We start from the raw sequence: 23282 nt of genomic DNA on the forward strand, positions 1-23282 counted from the left end.
TAAGGATTCTGGCATCACCAGAGAGACAGTTTGGCAGGTTCACTGAAGAGAACCAGAGCCTATGTGGAAGAAGTGGAATTCTCTTTTTATAGCTCTCTGATAACAGGGGAGTTCTCAGCAGGAGGCTTTAGGTCTAAATCCCAGGCAGAAGGTAATGAGGGGTAGCAAACAGCATGTGTATGCCACCAATACCCTCAATATTAATTCAATGCCCACTTCAATGTTAATTCATTTCTCAGGTAAGAAATTCTGTCTGTTAGCCAGGGCCTCACAATGTCCCAGTAGAGTGTCTGTCAGTATGACCAGGTAGAGTGTCTGTCAGTATGTCCGGGTAGAGTGTCTGTCAGGATGACCAGGTAGAGTGTGTGTCAGGATGACCAGGTAGAGTGTCTGTCAGTATGACCAGGTAGAGTGTCTGTCGGTATGACCGGGTAGAGTGTCTGTCAGTATCTGCAAGAAGAAGCCTGAGCAGAGAATTGGGCCTAACACCGCATTCTTAGAATAATTTGATCCCAAATGGCTTTTTTCCATCTCTACAACCACGGTGCTAATTGGGCATGTGCAGTGTTTCATCACAGCAATAGTAAGCCTAACTAGGACACTCGGAGTTTGAACCCCTAGCACCCACATAAAAGGCCAGGATAGTTGCGTGTGCCTGTAATTTCAGAACTGCAGTGGGGGAAGAGACAGGAGGATCCAGAGGGCTCCTGGAACAGTCAGCCTCACAGAAAGGTCCCTTCCGAGTCAATGAATGGCCTCGACTCGGGGCAAAAAGTTGGAAACAGGTAGAAGAGAACATCTCACCTCTTCCTCTGGCCTCCACATGTGTATGCATGAGTGAGGACATAGTCATGCGCACACACACACACACACACACACACACACACACACACACGTGGCATGTTGACAGTAAGTTCCTTTCCACCATTGGACCCATCTCTGCCCACCCCTATGGAAGCATATGCACAGGTCAAATGTCACTCACAGTCATGCTCACTGCTCTCATCTCAAGTTCAAGACCACCAATCATCATTCTCATCCTAAAATGTCAGCGGGGTCATGCTTCAGTCTTCCTCTTCTGAACTGAAAGCTCCATGAGGACCAACATGTTTGTCTGATAGGACTGCTGGCCTCCCATGCCTGAGGGAACCACTGATACACAGTACACACTCTCATAATACTTATTGAATGTCTGACTATGTCCAGCCATAATGAAGAATGAGATACTGTCATTTGAGGCATAGGACTAGAAGGCATTAGGTTAAATGAAAACAAACCAAATAAACACAACCATCCCATGATCTCCCTTAGAAGGAAAAACCTTTAAGAAACCAACATGAAAGTAAACGAGCAATTGCTAAGGACTGGGAACAGAAGGGCCATCAGGAAACAAGAGCAGAAAGGTGGACATCCATGGTGAATGCATAGTGTTTGGATGTGAAGACTATAACATAATACAGAATCATGAGGTGTTAATTAATATGTGTTAATAATAATAAAGCTATCCTCCATACCTCTGCTGCTAATCTCCAAAGAGAGGAAGATTGAAAGGACAGTCACTAAGAGTCAACCAGGAATCACACTCCACCTTCTTTCCCTTTTCACCTTTCTAAATGAATATTTGTTGCAAAGATGAGCAGCCAGTGGGCCGCATCATGCCCAGTTCCCATCTGCCTAGCTTTACCCGAAATAATTACACAAAACTATTCATTTAAACACTGCTTGGCCCACTATATCTAGTCTCTTCTTGGCTAACTCTCACATGTTAATTAACCCATTTATAATAATCTGTATATCACCATGGGGCCGTGGCTTGCCAGGAAGATTCTAACCTATGTCCATCTCGGGCCGGAGCTTCATGGCATCTCCCTGACTCTGCTTTCTTTCTCCCAGCACCCTGTTCTGTCTACTCCACCCACCTAAGAGCTGGCCTATCAAAAGGCCAAGGCAGCTTCTTTATTTAACCAATGAAAGTAACACATAGACAGAAGGCCCACCTACTCCAAATATTTAAAACTCCCTTGGGCTGGAAGAGGGCTCAGCATGTATAAGGAAACCTGTGCCAGTCACAAAAGCGTAAAGACCTGAATTTGGACCCTGAAGCCCATATATTGTCAGTCACAGGAACATGTACCAATAACACTGGTATTCCTACAGTGAGTCCCTGGAAGCCAGCAGGCCAGCTCGCCAGAAGAGACAAAAATGAGCAGAGACCTGTCTCAAACAGGTTCTCTGACCTCTACATAGGCACTGTTGTACACACGCCCATACTCAAACACACAAACATGTTCTCACACACAACAATTAGAAAAGAAGAAAGTTCTTCTCATTGTATTTCAAACCTCCTCATCATCACTCATTGCCGATAACTTTGCTCTGTACTTTTAGAAGAAATGAAAACAACCAGAAAAGCATTTACAAACTTCTCACACCCACTGCCCACACCAGCAAGAACACACACTGCCTTCCTTCCTGTGTGTGCAATTGAAAGATCTGTGCTCTGGGCACAGGCTGCCCTCTCCCCTTCAGCACCATGGTTTCTGCTCTATTACTCAGGACACTCTCCTATGACTCAGCAATCTCCCCTCTCCACTGGGGCATCCTCGCTGATGCTCACGCACTGTGTTATTTCTTCTACGATGCAAGTCCTCTCTGACCCTACCTCTGTCTAGCTCAGGTTCCACTCTCTTCCTTGTCTCCAGTGGCCATCCCTTCACAGTCTTACTTCTGGTCTGCCAGGCGCTCATCCCTACCACTCTATCAAGCCAGGGATGCTCATCAGTAACCTCCATGTCGGCTCATCCAAAGGTTAACTATCCATCTTCATATTCATTAATATATCTAAAGCTGCTGACCACTGTTCCACCTTGGACATGTCTACCTGATTGCTTCTATAACATTCTTTCTTGACTTTCCTTGTCCCTGGTTCCTCATTACCCAAACTCTTGAAACTGCAGTGTTCAAGTACCTGTCTTTGTCTGTGCCTATGTTCTCTGTGTATCATCTCTTTTGGAGGCCTGCCATAATCTCTTCTACTTCCATACTCCTACAAGCTTATGATCCAAGACTTACACCTCCGGAAACTTCATAGTTGTTCATTTAAATTTACCATTAGCTTTGCTTAAATAATTGTCAAGTCAAATACAACAGGTGTAAACCTGAGGTCATTTTACTGCCTGATGCCTTTAGGTGTCCACACTCCAGATTTCAAGTGCTTCTAAGTAAACATTTCATCAAAGTACAGCATATGTAAAGAAAATTGCACAAACAAAATTGTTCTCGAGAAATTATCTCATAACAAACACACTTTCATAACCAACTCCAAAGTCAAGAAAAGACCCTTGTTTAGTGTCCACCTCATAAGCTCCTCTTATGTGCCTTCCCAATAGCTAAGAGTTAATTATGATAGATTTGCTCATGGCTAAATATATACACACTGATCCACTCAATAATTTATGACTTATTTTTGGTTTTTGTTATAGGGAGTTGTGGTATTTTTGTTGTTGCTATTGTTGTCATTTTTGTTTGCTTTGTAATACTAGGGGCTTAAACTCCAAGTTTTGTTGCATGCTATACAAACACTCTACCATAGAGTTATTTACCTAGCCTTTGTTGTTATTCTTTAACATGGTCAGTTTACACATAACAGAGGTTTGCCACCTGCTGATGATCTCTGGGCATCATAACATGAGCTACAGTTCATGGGTCTCTAGCGCTGTACTTCTCTGAGGCCTAGGTGATCCATAGAAAGGAATATTTCCTACAGAGCAGAAAACAATTAGATTGGGCATGAGATGACCCTTGAGAAGGCCCCTACCATTCCCTGCTTCCTGAGATTCATCTGTCTATGGAATCTTCCAGATTATTGGCTGACCTGATAGCCTGTTTCTGTGGAAGGAAACATCACAGAAGTAAGGTGGTTTAGCGATGGGGCCTGGGTCAGCGCTCACTTTGCTCACTCACTGTCACTGTCTTCACACTTGCTGGGAGAGTTCAGCTTTTCAGTTGTGAGCTGCCCCACGTAGTCTACTTAACAAGAACCTGAGGTCAACCTCCACTCATCTGACAGACAGCAGCAGACATGCTCAGAGCCATAGGCTGTAAGGAACTGGATGCTGCCAATTCTAACATAGGGACTGAGAAGCAGACATCCCCCAGTGGAGAAATGACCAGCCTAGAGGACACCTTGATCACACACTTGCACGAGTATTAATGATAGAATCCCATACCCCAGCCATGCCCAGACCACAGAGCCACAGAAATTCTAATGGCTTCAGGGCCATTCGTTAACCACAAGGCCTACTCTCCTCGGAGAAAAGAAGTCACTGAGGTCATCCATCACAAGGCCTAACTATGAAGAGCAAGAATTCATAGGAAACTAGAGAGGCTGGTAAACGCCTTTGATCCTTCTGTTAGAGCACACAGTGTGTTGTCAAAGTCTAGAATCGTCAGTCTGTTGCTCTATGAAGTCTGGAGTTGCAGTATTCTTCCATCATGTCCTGAGCTACCCATATCCCCACTGGCTTCTGCTTCCTGCTGGTCCCAATCTGAACCAAACAGATCATCCCTCAGTAGACAGTCACCTCCCTGAAGGTCTTTCCCTCATTTTCGCCGTATTCTAAACTTCTTACTGATTGACCAGCTGCCTGCTAAGCATATTGACCCTAGATGCTCAGTCAAGTCAGTCCTCTGGGCCACTAAGGCCCTCAAAGCTTGTACCCACGACGGTATTTATTGTTCTGTATTTTAGCCATCTGTTTTCCTGTCTCCATTGTCCTGAGCATTCCACTCCATGGTCACAGTGACCTAGGCTAGTATCTGGTACACAGTAAAATTCAGGAAATATTACTTTCCCATAATGAAGTCATTCATCCTACAAGATGGCAAAATCTCAACTTTATCTTGCAGATTGCACTACAGAACCCAACACATTCATCAGCTCTGCACACACCATGAAATGAGGGCTAGTGAAGGCTTTTCATCATTAACTATTAGAGAATTGCTCTGAACAAGGTGTTCCTCTGTAGAACTAAAACATTCTTCTCCTTGTCCTTTCCAACATCATGTTTTGCAGCCTTTTGTGGTGCTTGTTTTTTTGTCTTGACTAAAGGGGACATCTGACTACCAATAACCCACTCAGCTATCTAAGTATTATACTCGTGATTGGTGACATTTTTTTTCCTGGAAAGGAGACTCAAAATTTTTAACATGAAAAGACCTGCACACTTCAGAATTAAATCACAGGCTCCAGTGAGGCTTTTCAGAGCCTATGAATCTTCTGATAATTGAAGATGACTACAGAGTGCCCTGCCCTCCCCCTGCTGGTATTATGGGCTAAATGTAAAAGTAAGATGCTCCTATTATGAGCAAACCTTTGTTAGGGGAAGCTCTGGGAAGAGCTTCAGTGCAATCCTGCATCCTGCCCCCTATTCCCACGTGACAACATCTGTTGGTTTAGTACCACAGAATGTGTGCCTTCCACTGCCTGGTTCTCACCATGCTTCTTGACTGTAGTGCCTACAGCTGGCAATTAGTGCCAAGCAGTGGTGGCACATGCCTTTAATCCCAGAACTGGGGTGGGGGGGGCAGAGGTGGGGAAATCTCTGAGTTCAAGGTCAGTCTGGTCTTATAGAATGAGTTCCTGGCTATCCTGTGACAGAGAAAACCTGTCGAGAGGGGGGGGAAGAAAAGAAGAAGGGGGAGGAGGAGGAGGAGGAAGAGGAAGAAGAGGAGGAGGAGGAGGAAGAGTAAGAAGAGGAGGAGGAGGAGGAGGAGGAGGAGGAGGAGGAGAAGAAGAAGAAGAAGAAGAAGAAGAAGAAGAAGAAGAAGAAGAAGAAGAAGAAGAAGAAGAAGAAGAAGAAGAAGAGGAAGAAGGAGAATCTCGTGATCTAGTAGCACACATGGAGTCAGGGGAAACCCTTATTTCTGTTACTGTTTATTTTTGCCAAAGGATGCTCTATGTTGCTAAACAGCAAAAGATCATAAGATCAAGTGATGGTGGATGTCTGCAGAGGAATAGTATGAACATATACTTATGAACACATAAGCTAACAGCGACTGAACTCTATGCATAAGACCCAAACAAGATCAAGCTCAGCCCAGATCCCATTATGGACTCAGGAGGGGGCTCATACGTTCCATCCCTAGCTGAAAAGACTGACTGCTGAGAGGGGAGGGAGAGTAAGTTTACTTCAGGGGTGTGGGCCCTGAGCAGCTACCCACGCTCCAGTCCTGCCCTATGCACATACAGGCAGCACTAAGTACACTTGGTGGGTTTTAAAACAAGGGATCGAAAGAGCACACAAAGTTGAGTGGGGAAAGCAGAGGTGGGAGAGGAAGAAGGGAGGGAATGGGGTGGATTTTGATCAAAATATATTACATGCATGTATGAAATTCTTAAAATTCTCAAACAATAAAAAGTTTCTAGAGCCAAGTATTGTGCTAGACTCAAAATTACAGAACCAAATTACACACAGTCCTTGCCATCTGGGATTTGGGAATTCAAACTCTGAATCGGACTGTATGTAAAACTGTTATGTACAAATGCTGCTGTGTGAGCGACCCAGAGTTTCTCAAAGGCCAGAGTCATCCCACTATGAGGATGCTACCTGCTCTGCTCTTTCCTCCACCCACAGAAACACTCTGAACTGGCTATGAAACTCTCTGCAGCCAGCCATTCCCTGCCTGCCTTCCCTCCTGCCCCCCAGGTTTCACAGTTCGAGACTGCCTTACCTTTAATGTGCTATTCAAGGTTCTGATCTTGTGGAGTTTCTCATTTACAGATGGGTTTTTGCACCGCTTGACAAAAGACTTTCTCAGTTCCTTCTTGGTTGAAGGCCGTCGGTCCCCGAGAGGAGACAGGCTAGCTTGCTCCAACGATTTATAGAGTTTCTCCATCTCATCATCTTCAGATACTTTTGTTTCTTCTGTTTAAAAAAGAACAGTGTCCATAAATTCAGTTAAAACCAAAGCACGGAATCAGACAACGTGTTCCTCAAACAGTCCTGTTCAGACCTTCCTCTCAGACTGTCAGTCTCCAGACATGTAAAGCAGTGATGTTCTGTTGTCGGGCCACTTATACCATGCTATTTTGCTGCTCAGGAAACCACGAACCACTTATTGATATATAACTGTAGCATTTCCTCATAAGGCCACACGCTGACCTATTGCTTGGAGACTTTGAGAGTACAGTATAGTACTTCAATTTACAAAATTTTGTGGGAGACATTTCAATCTACTTCTAGCCCCTTAAAATTTACATCCTTCTCTCACACAAATCCCACATATCTCATTTCAATAACTCCTAAACTCTTAAATCATTTGAATAGCAACTCCAAGATCCACCTCACATCCAAATCAGGCTAGGCGTTAGGCTAGGGGATAATTCATCTGGGTTCAAAATCCCTGTCCATTTCTGAACCTGTGAAATAGATAAGTTATCTGACAGGCAAGCCCTGTAAGCCAACGTTTACCACAAAGTCTGAACACCTATTTTCTGGTGCCTCCCAGTGTTTTCTGAGGAAGAAGTCTTCCTGTTCGCTGGTGGTAGAAGAAAGCATTTCTCACCCCGCACCACACTATATTACTCCCCGCTTTAACTATGCCTATCTGGCCTCAGCCCACCAGAGTCTAGAGAGCAGTGTGCCTCTACAGACCACTAAGGAATAGACACAAGGCTCAGGTAGGCCAGTGGGCACCACAAAGACTCAGTCCTAGAACATTTGTTTGGGTGTGTCAGGGATGTTTTCTACTTTTTTTTAAAAAAAGTAAATATATGAGCTAAAAGTTTCCAGGAGTTGTCCCAAGAATCAGAATGATGCCAGTGTTGTCTAGGAACCTCTAGACCTAAGGAGCCAGTATATTCCCCTTGTGAGGCTACAATGGGTATAGTTTTCAATCACAGGTAACCATGGGGACCTTAAATAACAGCAGCAACACCTGAAGAAAATTTTGACTCTGCGTGGCTTCTGTTTCTCATAGAACATTTCAATTCCTTGTCCCTTTGTTTCCTGAAAATGATCTTGGGAAATAAAGACAATGAGGTTTCTTTCCCTCACGAAGCCCTCAGTGTTTAGGTCTCCCCTCCTGTGCTGAGAAAGAAGATTCAGAGAGAGCCATATGGACAGTATGCTCACACAGGCAGACTGAAGAAAATGGGCTCTGAGACAGATACATAGGACACTGGAGGAATACCAGAACCCAGGGACTCACCTCACATCACAGTTGCTCTTCTGTGATTAGAAATCCTTAAAAATGAGTTTCTGCTCATTTACCTCAGATGGTCGTCATGAGTTATCCTCAACACTTGCTTGACATGGACAACAAAATCTTTCTAACAACTGACTTAAAGTATTAGCCAGAACAGCATTTTTTTCTTTTGTTTGAGACAATGTCTCACTGTGTAGCGTCAGCAAGCTGGAACTGACGATGTCAACCAGACTGTCCCAGAACTCACAGAGTTCAGATTATTTCTACCTCCTGAGTACTGAGATTAAAGGTGTGCACCACCACTCTTGACCCAGAGCAGCTACTTTGTCTCCTAATCAAATGGTATCAAAAAAAGAGAGGAAACTGTATAAAATATATCTGAAAATAGACCTTTGACCTCGTACATCATGCAACCACCAGAAGTCAACTTATGTTTATAAACTCATGAAAAGAAATCCTCATTGTTAATCACTAGGGAAATGAAAACCCAAAGCACCAAGGGATGCTGGGCCATACTTGTCTGGATGGCTAATATAAAGAAGACAGACAGTCGTTAAGAGTAGCCAAGGATGAGGAGAGATGGAGGCTCTCCTTTACCACCAGTAGAAATGAAAAGCAAGCCACCATTGTGGCTGATGGCCCTCAAGATGTTACAATGACAACAGCACCCTGCAATTCCAACCCCGCATTTATATTAAAGAGAAAGAGAAACACGTTCCCACATCAGTTGTACACAGCTGTACTCATCACAGCATAATTCAGAAGAAAAAAGGAGACGAACAGAAAGTTTGATCTGTGCTTGAGCGGATGAGGGAATGTGGTGTGTGCACACTAGAGCCCTCACCAGAAACCTAATGACATGTTAAATCTCAGACAGGAAGCACCTGGGAAGTTGAGGGCACAGACAGGAGGGAGGAGCGCCTGCCAGGCACAGGGTTTTCTTTCTGTGAAACTGAATGTTCTCGAGTCATGCTGTGGTGATAGCTCCCCAGCTCTGCCAACTGTGCCCACCAGTGAAAACTCGGAGGCTATGGGAAGTGTGTCACTCCAGAGGTAAAAGCTAAAGTGGGCTCTTAGAAGGCATCATGATAGCAGGTAGCGTGTTCACAGAGAAACCCCAAGTTTTAGAATTAAGTCTTTCAAAAGCAACAACAACAAATGGAGCCAGACCCTGTGATCCTAGCGGTTGGGAAGTAGAGACAGGAAGCTATCACATTCAAGGTCAGCCGGGGCTCTGAGGCAGATCTTGTTTCCCATAAACCAAGGCAAAGACAAGCAGCTCATAAAGACCCATTAGCATCGAGAACTTGTCACAAGCAGATGGACACATAACCCACTACGCCCTCTTTTTCATAGTCAACCATGTAACACTAGGTCTAAAAAATCCTCACTGTACATATTTCATAAGTAATATCCACAGAACAAGCTTTAAGAAATAAGAAAACGTACGAAAAGGCTAAATAAAGAACTGTTTCACTGAATTGCCTTGTGTGCACCAAGCAGTAGTTACTAAAGACAGAGATAAAAGCGCAATTTGTTTTTCACTAATACATTACAGTATAATTATGCCAGGGTAAAACTATAGCAAGATAATTCATCTGGCTCAACAGATAATAAATCAGTCAAGATAAAAATAAGCTTAGAGGTTTGGCATGAGAAGGCACAGAGTATGTTCTTCAAATTCAAAAAAAAAAAAAGAATAGGATTTCTTCTTTGGGATAATTTTATTTTATTTTAATATATTGATGTAAAATATATAATGCTTATGTTCAAAATATCAGAAGCTGCATCTGTGCCCCCCCTCACTGACACATACATACGGTTTCTTTACCTAGTTTAAACTTTAGGTTGTTAGTCATGAAGGTATTAATTAGCTTGTGTGTGCATGTGCGTGCATGTGTGTGCATGCATGTCTGTGTGTGTGCATACAAGCATAGGCATGTGTGTGTGAATGTACATGCATGTGTGTGCATGTGCGAGTGTGTGTGAGTGTGTGCATGTATGTGCATGCATGTCTGTGTGCACGTGTGTGCACGTGTGTGCACGTGTATGAGTATAAGTCAGGCATGTGTGCATGTGCGTGCATGAATGTGCATATGTGAGCACGTGTGTGTGTGTGTGTGTGTGTGTGTGTGTCCGTGTAAAAGACAGTTCTCTGTAAGCCATCTGCAATGCCTGAAAAATAAGGATTTTTGCTTCAGCCCATCCAGGAGCAAGATCCCTGTAAGGACTCGGTATGTCCAGTTAAAGACCAATTGGCGAACAAAAACAAATCAGTCATCTGGTTCTTCTCCCTTAGCAGAAACCAGAACCTGAAAGACTAATATCAGACCTCTAATAATACAATTCTCAAATGCTCCACAAACTCATAGAAAATGAAAGAGCAGATAGTACCATCAGGAGTAAAGAAAAAGGCTTCAATGACTTTCTACTGAGTCCTACTCTAGGAGAGGTGCGGTGTGTTACCAGACACCCAGGAGACTTGTCTGTGACTTATCCACGTCCACACCAAGACAGGGGATATGTATTGTTTTTACTGCTGTTAGTGACTGGTGCTTAGGTCGTTGCAGGACCATAAAATGAACATCTAGTAATAACAGAAGCAGGTGATAATGGAAACATTGGATAAAGGTGGATCCAAAGCTACACATGTATGACAATACAGCTTGCCCCTGACCATGAAATAAGGAGAGAGGAGTCCTTCTGAATGGTGTATCTGCTATAGTGCTGCTGGGTCACCCTCTCCAAGCATGGCTGTACCATGATGGGTTGCTGTAGGAGCTCAGGCCCTGCCAAAGCCTCTCTGAATTAGCCTTTTAATATCATTCTAATACTTATTTTATTCTGTGGGTATGAGTGTTTTGCCTGCATGTCTGTATATGCACCATGTGCATGTATGCCTGGTGCCAGCGGAGGTCAGAAGAGGCATCAGAACCTCTGGATCTGGAGTTGCAGACAGTTGTGAGCCCCCATGTTGATGCTGAAAGCCTACCGAGGTCCCCTGCAAAAGCAACAAGGGGTACTCTGAACCACCGAGCATCTCTTCAGCCCCTCTAGGTTAGCCTTGTAGTGAAATAAATTTAACACCCCCTTTTGTATGCATGCAGTTCTTTTCTGAGTTATATTTTCATTCTAGAAAGCACGAATTTATCTTTCTCCTCTTACCAGATTGCAAAGATAAAGATGAGAGGGTTGGCAGGAGCGATCCCTCATCTCTCCCCCATTGGAAACAGAAGCCTTGTGAGTTATTTCCACCTCCCTTATCTCCCGAGACAAAACAAGTGATTTTTGTCTGACAGTGAAGCGTCCCCTCTCAAGTGTATATCGCTGTCTTCCCTGTGGGACAGGACTTCAGTTCCCACTGACACATGAGCAACTGATGGTCTATTGCCCTTCATCTCACTAGTGCTTTGTCAAGGTTGGAAGCATTATCTTATAGACAAGGAAAGTAGAGAGTCTTGAAAAATAGTCAGTGATTTTTTTTTCTCTCTGCTGCCAATTAGTGCTAGGCACTAAAAATAAAAGCTCCATTTTGTGTAGGCCCATGTGTTTCTAGACCATTCTTCACAAATCTGAACAGGGAAACAGTCTCCCGGGGAACTTAGGAAAATGTAGGTTCTGCTTCAGTCCATCTGGGATGGTGTTAATCTAAGCGTGTGTGTGTGTGTGTGTGTGTGTGTGTGTGTGTGTGTACACCAGATTGCACATGAGTGTGTGCCTATGTATGTGTATGAATGAACGGATGTGTATGTGCACGTGTGTGTACATGAAAGCAGTGTATATATGTATGTGTGTGTGCACATGCACATGTGCGTGTTCCTGCATAAACTGAGGCACATGCACATTTGCATGCCTGCATATAGAGGCCAAGTGTCAATCTTGATTGTCATTCCTCAGGTCACATCAATTTTGGTTTAGAATTCCAAGTCTTTCATAGGGATCTGAGACTCATGGGATAGCCTAGGGTGGCTAGTGAGTTCCAGGATGCCTCTCTACCTCTTTAGCATCGGGACTACAAACAAGCCACTACAAATGGATGTTCACATGGACACTAGGGATCCAATCCAGGTCTTTGTATTTGCACAGTTATCTCCCCAGCCCTTCTAGACCTTCTAGATTTTTGGCGAGTTCATAGGTCCACTGACTATACTTTCGGTAGCAGGGTTGGACCACCTATTGGTAAAATTAACCGGACTGGATTCACCAGAGGGCAAACGGACTTGAGTGACAACTAGAAAACTGAGACTAGACGCAAAGCCTCACTGACTGTCTCTGGGATGTATCCTAATCAAAGAGAAAAGGAAAGCAAACCAGCTTCATTCGAATGAAGTACACCTCAAATCAGGACTGGTCAGCACCACTACACCACAGGGTGAGTAGAAAGGAATCTGATGTAACTGTTGTTACTAGACGTCAGCCAGACTAACTCAGGATGTGTCAAAGTCTAGCAAACTTTCTCCAGACTTGAGCCAGTTAGAATCAAAAAGGGATGGAATGCATATCCCCAAGGTCCTCAGGGCTGGAGAGTTCACTCAGTGGTGAAGAGCACTTGTTTTTAGAGAGGACCTAGATTCAATTCCCAGCACCCACATGATGACTGACAGCCCTCTGTAACTCCAATTACAGGCTCTCTGGTATCAGAAAACCTTCTGACCTCTGTAGCACCAGGCACATGTGGCACACACACATATGTGCATGCAAAACACTCATACATATGAAATGAAATATATAGATCTAAAGAAAAAGGTAACTACAGCACAGGTCCCTTATAGCAAACTTGGAAACATACCAGCATTTTAACTAATGCTTAGAAGTTCTCTCCTTCCCAAGACTGTGCAAAATGAATGTGTGGCTTCCTCCTCCTACGTGCCATCCTATTGTCTGCTTCTGGCAGGACAGGACAGCTCCCGGAGGCCCAGAATTTGCCTGTCGAGAACACTGTATGCAGATTATCTCTTGGAATGCTGCATTTTCAACTCTGCCTCCCCCACTATCTTATTTTTGGTCTTGCTTGTGCTTTCTAGAATGTGGCTGTTTGTTTTCTATTTAAAACATAGAAGCTGACTTCAGAAGACAGGAGATAAATTCATGCAGCAGATTTTATACCCGGGTTTGAAAAGTTCAAATAATATCCTAAAGGAGATCATTTTAATCTTCAGATGTAAAACATTTGGAAAATACTAGGGAGAAAAAAAGAACTACAAGTTTCACCTGCAATGTTCTAGTGCTCAAGAAAAAAAAAAGCCACAGAAGACACCTGTCACCAACAAGAAAATGGTGGTATGTACACACTGCATATCCTAAAAGTAATATTTAATAAATAACATCTGATGCCTAGAGATCAAAAAGCTCTTACAGTCATTCTTTATGTGGTGATCAGGCAATCCTACAACACGGCAAGGCTTGAATTATGCAGACTTCAATTTCTCAAATAAGAACAAATCTAGACAGCCAATTTGGATCTAAACGTGCTTCTGACCAAGCACAAAGGAGAGCATCCCGCCGAGGGACAAGTCTCCAGTCTCTGCCGCTGCAAGTGGAGCAGATGCCACGCACTGTTTTCCTTCTCTGACGGGCACTGCATCTACCATCAGCCCCTCAGTATCTTCCCACAGCCAGGGAAGGGAGCCTCATCAGCACTGGCTTCACGAAAAGAGTGTCAACATAATGGAAGATCACAGAACTTGACAAAAGCACAAGGAGACAAACAGGGTATAAACAGAAGGCTATCATTCCCTATGCTACGACATCCTATAAACACAGCATGGTACAGACATGGGTTTTATACCCAAGCTTATTATTCCTATATTGTGATAACCTGTGAATAGTCTGGGCAGTGTAGTTCAATCTTCATAAAGCTCAATGGAGACCCATGAACCCGACAGTCTGCAGATACTGGAGCAGCAACTAGCTGACTATTCAGATCCCTGCTTTCGCTACTTCTGCAAAGGGTTCACGCAGAGCTTTGTGTGCTGAGGTGCCCGTGTTTCCTGCTTAAAGGATGAGAAATTCAGAGGATGACCAGAGACGTAGGACCCCTCAGTCTGAACTAGACAGATAATGGACGCCCTTCTATTCTGCGTCGGGAGAGTTGTGTACACAGCCTGTGTGTGTGAGCAGGAGATATGAATACAATAGAGGCGTGAGTGGTTAGAAATAGGAACGAGAGTGCTGAGCAAGTGACTCGGTAAGCAAAGAGTCTGTCTCACAAGCGAGAGGACCTGAGATCGGTCCTGAGACCATGTAGAAAGGAGAGCCATGGGGGTACACACCTGATAACATAAGCTGGGGGCAGTGGCACAGGCCTCCCCACAGGTGCAGCCCTGGGATGGACGCGGATGCTCAAGTTTCTAGTGTTTATTCCCACTGTGCTTATTCCCACACGGGAAGATGTAGACAGACCCCTTTCAAATGTCGGAGAATACTCCCAACGTTCAGGCCCAAACATAAAAGTCTGGATTGCAGCAGGCCCCAGGTGTCACCACTCAGCCCCAAGCCCCGAATGCCTGTCCACAGTAGTCATGTGGTGTAGGAGCTCATTTGTTTGGGTGGTACAGCATGTAATGTCTCAATAAATATGAACATAAAATTGTTTCAGATTGGCTTGGTATTTTGATCCAGAATATTTCAGGTGCTTTTTACAGACAGAGAATCAAGTTCCTGATTACACCTCTTCCTAACCCTTTGTCTGTCTAGCTAGACACACTAACGCCTTTCTTCCTTCATCCTGTAGCTTCCAAGCTTTCATTTCTTCCAAAGGTCCTGGGGTCCTATGCAGTCTAAACACTGCTGGGAACACCCCAGAGCTCAGAACAAGACTGAAGCAGAACTATATTTCCTGGGGGGATTCCCACCTTAAATACTTACATTACTATTTGAAGCAATTTATCGTATCATCTTAAATTCTGCTTTCTTCATTCATAAAGAGGAAGTGAAAATAAAAATCCCTCTCTAAGTTTGTGGTGATGGAGAAACATTGTTTATGGTACCAACCACACTACAAAGTGCCCGTTATACCATTCATAGACATATGGGCTGCATAGCCGTCCCAAAACATGAAGAATAAATAAGACATATACTGTCTGGAGATAAAAGAGCAAAACTGTCATCATTCATAGAGGCATGAATATACATATATATATATATGTGTGTGTGTGTGTGTGTATTTATATAATAAAATATACATATACTAATTAATATAAGAAAATATTAATATAAGATATAAATGTATGTGATATATAAAGACATAAATATATATGAGAGTTAAATAAAAAGTTAAAATTTTTACAAATATACTTCATTTCAAATGCACTTACACAATCATGGATGAGTGTGGTTCAGTGACAGCCACTTGGTTAGAATATGAAAGGCTCTGGGTTCAGACATTAGCAGGATAACACATGAGCACGGGAAACCAAAAGCTTAATCGTATATATATATATATATATATATATATATATATATACACACACACACACACACACACACACACACCAGTGAGGAAATGTTACAAATAAAATAAATACATATCTTAAAGTAGCATTTAAAATATAACTTGTAGAAATTAACAAAATAGATCTTCTATAGAGAAGACTAGAAATCATAAAATTTTATTACAAGATGTAATAAAACAGATAAACTATAAAAGAGAGAGGGAAGGAAGGACAGAGACAGAGAAAGAGAGAGGAGAGAGAGAGAGAGAGAGAGAACTAGAATAATAAGACCACATACAAACATCGCCAACACATAAAATCAGTATACGAAGGGGTTTCTTATTTAAGGTGTAAAAGTGGTATTAGCCAAAAGTCCCTTTAAGGTGCTATAGGCCCCCAGTAAGCAATTTCCTCCCACCAGCTGCCCTCATCTCCAATGTTCCACACCTCACAGTATTGTCACAGGCTGGAGACTAAGCTTTACCACATAGTTTTCTGGAGAAAAAAAAAAAAAAGTTATCCAAACCATGACGCCTGACAACAGCAAATCGTACTGAGCCTAAGAAACAATGAGAACTCTAATCCACTGCTAGTAGGAGTATAGAACATCAGAGATGCTGCACAACAGCCTATCATTTCCTACAGAGTTAACTGCATTCTTATACAACTCAGCAATGGCCCACCTTGGTGTTTACCCAGAGGAGCTGGCAACTTGCAGCTATACACAGCTGCATACGGGGGCCACCTGAAGGCTTAACTCTCATTCTGAAAACTTAGAAATAGCTCTGAGGTCATTCATAGTTGAACAGACAAAATGAGATCAATCTACCCAATGTAATATTGTTCAGTAATTGTTTAAAAAATATGCATCGTGCCGGGCGGTGGTGACACATGCCTTTAATCCCTGCACTCAGGAGGCAGAGGCAGGTAGATCTCTGTGAGCTCAAGGCCAGCCTGGTCTACAAGAGTTAGTTCCAGGACAGGTTCCAAAGCTACAGAGAAACCCTGTCTCAAAAAACCAAAAATAAAATAAAATAAATGCATCAAGCCATGGAAAGACATGGGAAAATCTTAAGCTTTTATACCAGATGTGAAAAAATGTCCATCTGAAAAGGCCACATCTCTATTTGCTTTAAACACATGACATCAGAAAAGATAACACCAAAGAGATAGCAAAAAGATTGGCCAGGAATTGTGGCACATGCCTGTAATCCTAGCATTCTTGGAAGCTGAGACAGCAGGATTTACACAAGTTTGAGGCTGACTGGACCACCTAGTGAGTTTCACAAAAGCCTGGGCTATAATGTGAGACACTGTTTCCATAAAACTAAAAGCAACCCCCAAAAGATTAGTAGTTGTCTGATGCTTGGAGAGGAGTAGGCAGAGAAGAAGCCTAGGGGACACCTAATATGGCAGACTTTTGTGAGACTGTTGTGGGGAAACACAACATCACATATCATCAGATGCACACAGCTTCATCAGCACACAGCACACAGCACACAGCAAAAAGTGAACTCTCAACTACAGGCTTCAATTCATAAGAACGTATATGTATTTCTGTGGGGTGCACAACCCCAGTGGATACATCTACAATGCAACCCCCATGCCAGAGGCCCAAAGCACACTCCAGAAAAGGAAGACAAAGATTGCAAGTATAAGAGATCCAAGATGTCTATGGCAAGACAGTGTCCTTTACATAGGGGAGGGAACTGCAGTCATGAAATCTTAACAACACAGTTGCCTAAACAAGATTTGCACAAATGACACCAATTGACATGCCAACATGGATGTCTTAAGGCCCTACCCATAGATGAAGACAGTCAATAGCTGCTAAGGTAAAAAGAATCTATTTTCTCTAGGGATTCAGTAGGTTGTATATAAGCGTGTGTGTGTGTGTGTGTGTGTGTGTGTGTGTGTAAGTGTGTGTGTGTATTTTCATGCTATGTATGTACATATGTGTGTATATGTAAAGTGTAACAATAATAACTAAAGGGGAAGAGGTCATGAATTTGAGATGGAGTGTAGGGTACTCACATGAATATCTCCATATCTGTTTCAGGCTGTGAGAAGTGAACCACACGCATGTGAAATATTAGACAATGGGGCAGGGAGGAGAGTGTGCTTACTGCGCAGGTTCTTCACAAGTTCAGCCTTGTTTAAAAGCGAAGCCTGTGAACTTGAAGTGTTTGCTTCCATCAACATTTCACGCAGTAGCCCAAAGCTGTGAGAAACATGTTCACCGACAGAGAAGGCTTCTCGTGGTGTTTTCAAACAATAGAGTGCTAGAAAGCAATGGAAAGGAACAAATTGCAGCAACGGTGAAGAGGAAAGCTAGGATGGTGGCTACTGTGTGTGTGTGTGTGAGTCTGCGTGTGATGTTAGCCCATGCAAATGACGCTTTTCACCAAAACAAATTATCCTCCATAAAGAAGCACTAAAGATCGAAATGTGCAGACAGACATGGAAAGAACTAGAAAAACCAAACATGTATCTATAAACAGAAAGGAGTTATAAGACAGGAATGGAAATGACTGAAGGCCATTGTGGTGATTCTCAAATCCACCCACTAGACCTTACAATGAGCCAATATGAACTTCTGCATAATTGATAGTCTAACGGTGAACTCAGAAATGACTCGACCATCAGATAGCAAAATGTCCCGTGACTTTCCTTTCAGTGTGTTCTTCTAAACTCTACACACAGAAAAGAGGAAATGCTGAAGAGTGGTTAATAAAGCACAATCTGGTGCAGGGCCTTCAGAGGAGTTTCCAACATGACACACATCAGGGGCCTCTCTTCTCCCGAGAACAAACTGAGTGTTGTAATCTGAGGAGTCACAACCTTGTGCATGGGTGTATGTATCTGGTGTAGCTGGCCCCCAGAGCAGACTTCTCTTAACACGCTTTTTCAATTCATGGATATGTTTACATAAAAACCTTCTTCTGAAAATGCCCTTCTCAACACGGAGCATTCTCCTGCGCCTTCGCCGAATATGTGTTTTCTGCTGTGCATGCCCGTCTTCCAGCATGAGTTACAACCTCTAACTCTGGCTTCTGCTTCTTCTCAGCTGTCACCCATTCCTACTTCTGGAATCTGGATTCCACTTGTCACCAGCTCCAGAACTCCTGCTCCAGTGAGTTGGCACAGCCTCCCACTCCTACTTCCTCAGGCCCAGTAGAAAGTATAGAACTAAGACGGGATAAAAGGGTGACCAAAATATAAGTACCAGGAATGACCTGGTCAGTTTATTTTATGGTAATTGAGAGAGATCTTTGGCGCTTAACTGGGAGCAATGAAAGACATAGTGAGTCAGCCATCCATGCCTGAGATCTAAGCCATGACAACCTACTGTCACATATACAAGCTGTTCCTATTAGTAAATATTTATCACCATGTTAAAATCATTTCTCATTCTACTCCAAAATAGGATCACTGGGAAATACTCTCTGAACTAAATGAAATTCTGAGCACACAGTGACTGAGATGAGGCAGGACACAGACTCCTCCATCTCTCCTTTGTTTCCAGTCTCTACCTTTACCCTGAGCACCTCAGAGGCTTCCTAACCCTCTTAGTTCCGGCTTCCCTTTATCCTATAAAAACCTATGGTCTAAGACTACAGGAGCGTTCGAAACTACAGGTCCCTATATATCATAACCTCAGTTACAAATGCATTATCTTTTGAATAATGATGCCTCGCCCATCATTCAATATCGACCCAATTTCCTTCCTACCTTCCTTCCCCATGTCCCACCTCCATGCACAGGACTCCCTTGGGTGGGATGGTATTTTGTGTACCTACTTTGGTAAAGCCCTGTGTATCTCCTCTGTGACACTTTTCTGCCTGGCTTTCTTTTGTTAATCATGTCTTATCCTCCCACTCACCCCACCAGATGTGAAGGAGTTTTAGCACACTCATCTTTACACTTTAGAGTTGTGTTAGTACATGAGTACACGTTAGAACCATCTTCGTAATAATAACGGCAATGCCAAATTGAGTTGAGTTCTGTAGCAGACTTAGTTTCTTTTTAATCGACTTGTAAATCTTACATTTCACAGCAATGGTCAAAGAGTCATTGCCCAAAGAAAGGAAGAGCCCACAGGAAAACAGAGATGAGATGAGCATGCCATTAACCCCACCACCTCTTCTCCAGCTATGCTTTGTTGAACGGTTTGGTGGAGAATCCCTAGAGTCATTGCAATCTGAAAGCTGCAGTAGAGAAAGGCAAGCCCATGTCATTAGCATCCCCTCCCCTGTTTCTAATGGCTTACACTACAGAGAGACAAGTCTAAAAGGATATCTGAATTCAGAATAAGATTCTAGCAACCACAATTTTAATTGCATACCAACTGCAAAATATTTCTTCCATTGTCTAGATAAAAGAAAGGCTATAATACACGCTGTCTGCTCTTTTCAGAACTCGGTTATTAACCTTTAAGATTCTTTTCTAGGATAAAAAGAAAAAAATTTTCCTCTTTCCTGGAAAATGTGTCTCAAGACTAGGTCCTAGTCTTCTAAAACTTTAACTCCTCTCATGGATGGCACTGAAACTTCAAGCCTGCTCTCAAACCGTTTTACTCAGCATAGCATTTTAGACACTGGAATTTCAGAGACTTCTCTATTGGAAAGTTAAAACAACAATTTTTCGAAGTCACACAAAAAAGCTACCTTCTTCTCCAACGGGCAAACACATACACGCGCAACACCCAATTTGATTACTCAACATCAAGTCACAGCAATCACAAGGGAAGATTGGGCTGCCGTTTCCATGGAGACGACTTGATGTGGTTCAGCTCTTCTGGGAATGAAACCAAATCCCCAACAGCAGGAGAAAATCAGCAGCAAGAATTCTCTAACATATGGCAACTGCCATCAAACTAGTGAGGGAAAATACCTTCATTTTCTCTTCCTCTCTACCAGGAGAAACACCTTTCCATCAAGCTGTTTGAAAAATCACCTAGATTTTGTTGGTCATTCTGTGTGTAATTCAAAACTGATTACTACCAGGTCTCTTTATTCTTAGATTAAAAGAGCTGTTAGCTCCCAGCTGGATTTCTCAGCACATGAATTCCCAGGATGCCACTTAGGCAGGGATGAGAAACACAAGCATCTTCTCATGACTCTGTTTGTTAATCCTAAAGGGAAACTCAACCTGTAGGGTTATCTCTTGGGAAAGAATGTAAATGGAATTTTAGCATCTCTGATGTTTTGGAAGTCTTGATTGTCACAAAGAGGAGAGGGCTATTTCTACCTCTTTTTAAACTTATTTATTTATTATTATTGCATACATAGGAGGTGTGCTGTGCACATATGTGCCACAATATATGTGCAGATTAAAAGAACAACTTTTTAGAGTCAACTCTTTTCTTCTACCTTTATGTTTGGCCAGGGGCTTAAACTTGGATAATTAGGCTTATGTAGCAAGTGCTTTACCTGCTGAGTTATCTTACCAACCCCTCCTTTTCTTTTTACTTCTCCTTCTAATCAAATGAGTAGGTAAGTTCTTAAAGGGGAAACAATAGTTAGATTGGTTCCCCATTCTTTACATCAGTGTCTTCTTTTTTACAGCTATTTTCATTGGTTTATTTTTTATGAGAGCTTTGTACCATGTTTTGATCATATTCACTTCCTCTTCCACAGCTCTTCCAAGCTCCAAATCCTCATTCCCTACCCTCCCAATTTCATGTCCTTTAAAAACAAACAAACAAGCCTTTAATCTAATTTGTGCTGTCCATATATTCTTGGATGTGTGCAAAGCCATATCTGCACCTTGTAAGCACCAAACCGAAGGTCACTTAAGATCAATACTTGGACATTCCTTATGTTGTCACAAGAACAAAAATACTATCACTACATAATACACACTCTACTCTCAATGAAAATGGCCATCTTCAAATGATGAGGACACACAGGTACAAGTCACCTTAACTTGAACAGCTCATAACTTCAAAAAAAAATGTTTCTTAATTCACGTTTACACCTCCCATTTGATTATCCTGCTGGCTTCAGTTGTATCATCTTGGGGAGAAACACGTCCAGGACTTTGTTTGCACACCATCCCTTCACGTATTTGTGGCCAGACGGAACACACTCCTTCCATCCCTCATAGAACAGTCCTCATCTCTGCCTTATTCTTCGATGGTAATGCTTCCTGTCTCTTACCCATCCTACCTACTCGCCCACCTCTAGAAACTGTTTGGCTTGCCAGTCACTTCATTCTTCAGTGGAGGTTTTCTAATGAAAAGTGAGTAGTTGGCCGATATTGGAGTTATGAACATAAAATACTATTCAATGTAAAGCACCCACAGAAAGAGCTCTAGAGAACAATGACAGCTGGGGGGACTTTGAGAATGAGCTACGTGCCAGGATGTTCAAATTCACATATATTAAAACAACACACACATGCTTACACCCTGGACTACAGCTGTGATCCCTGGCCTAAATTATTCTCTTTGAAAAATTATTTTAGTAGAGTATATCTGAAAAATTGATACTTCATTAAAGAATGGATTGCATTATCTATTCATGTCTTTCTCTCTCTCTCTCTCTCTCTCTCTCTCTCTCTGTGTGTGTGTGTGTGTGTGTGTGTGTGTGTGTGTGTGTGTGTGTGTGTGTGTGTGTATGTGCATGGATGCCAGAGGAGGATATAAGATCCCCTTGGGCTGGAGGTGCAGGTGATTGTGAGCCACCAAATGGGTGCTAGGAACTGAACTCTGGTCCCAAAAGAAGAACAAGTGCTCTAAACTACTGAGTCATCTCTTTAGCCCCCAAACTCGAGAACTTAAGGACAACCTCCCTCCTTAGAGTAGGGGAGAAAGAGCTGTCATTCATATCATTGGGCAATTCCTGAAACTTTGTGCCGGAATTTAGCAAGCTAACTTTCAGCAGTACACTGAAAACTTATGGCACAAATCCATCATTCTCCACTGGCTCACAGACATACCAGATAAACTTGTTTTACACCAGAATGAATGAGGCATGATTAGAAAAGACTTGTCACAAATGTCATGAATCAAATATGAGCATTATCACAGAGTATTTAAAGAAACATTGTTGATTTATACACACAGACATTTCCTTTGTTAAGAGGAAGTTGCTGTCCAGGAATAAAAGCTGCTGCCTCCTTTGTATTAAGGTATTGCCCTCCAAAATGCAGATTTTGCCTTCTATTAACCACACAGAAACTTTTAGGAAACAACTCATTGGCCCTCTGCAATGGCTGCTCCAAACCCATTTGACAATATCCAAGCATTATAAATCCATCCCACAGATCACTGGGGCTTAATTACCACAAACCTGCAGAGCGCAAAACCAACAAAAAAGGAGAAAATCATTCTCAAATTGATGGAAAAGTGTTACATTATGGTCACATACCTACCTGCCTCATAGTCTAAAGCAATGCTTCTCAACCTGTGAGTCATGACCCCTTTGTGGGTCAAAGGACCCTTTCACAGGGGTCGCCTAAGGCACTGGAAAGCACAGATGTTTCCATTATGATTCATAACAGTAGCAAAATTACAGTTGTGAAGCCACAATGAGAAAAACTTTATGGCTGAAATCTCCACAACATATAGAACTGTATTAAAGGATAGGAACATTAGGAAGGTTGAGGACCACCGGTCTAAAGCATTTGGTTACTGAC

The 23282-nt window shown here is 42.7% G+C and overlaps 1 protein-coding gene across 6 annotated transcripts in view; it reads right to left on the bottom strand.

Moving 5' to 3' along the window:
* Ipcef1 (interaction protein for cytohesin exchange factors 1) overlaps window positions 1–23282 on the bottom strand; it is a 155753-nt gene that overhangs the window by 4295 nt on the left and 128176 nt on the right. For all 6 annotated transcript variants that reach the window (XM_048420023.3, XM_048420030.3, XM_048420020.3 and 3 more), the window contains one exon: window positions 6733–6926. In XM_048420023.3, coding sequence (XP_048275980.2) covers window positions 6733–6926 — 194 coding nt within the window. The remainder of the gene's footprint in view (window positions 1–6732; window positions 6927–23282) is intronic.

Source organism: Myodes glareolus, chromosome 1 (genome assembly GCF_982192425.1).
Source record: "Myodes glareolus chromosome 1, mMyoGla1.1, whole genome shotgun sequence".
NCBI classification, from domain to species: domain Eukaryota; kingdom Metazoa; phylum Chordata; class Mammalia; order Rodentia; family Cricetidae; genus Myodes; species Myodes glareolus.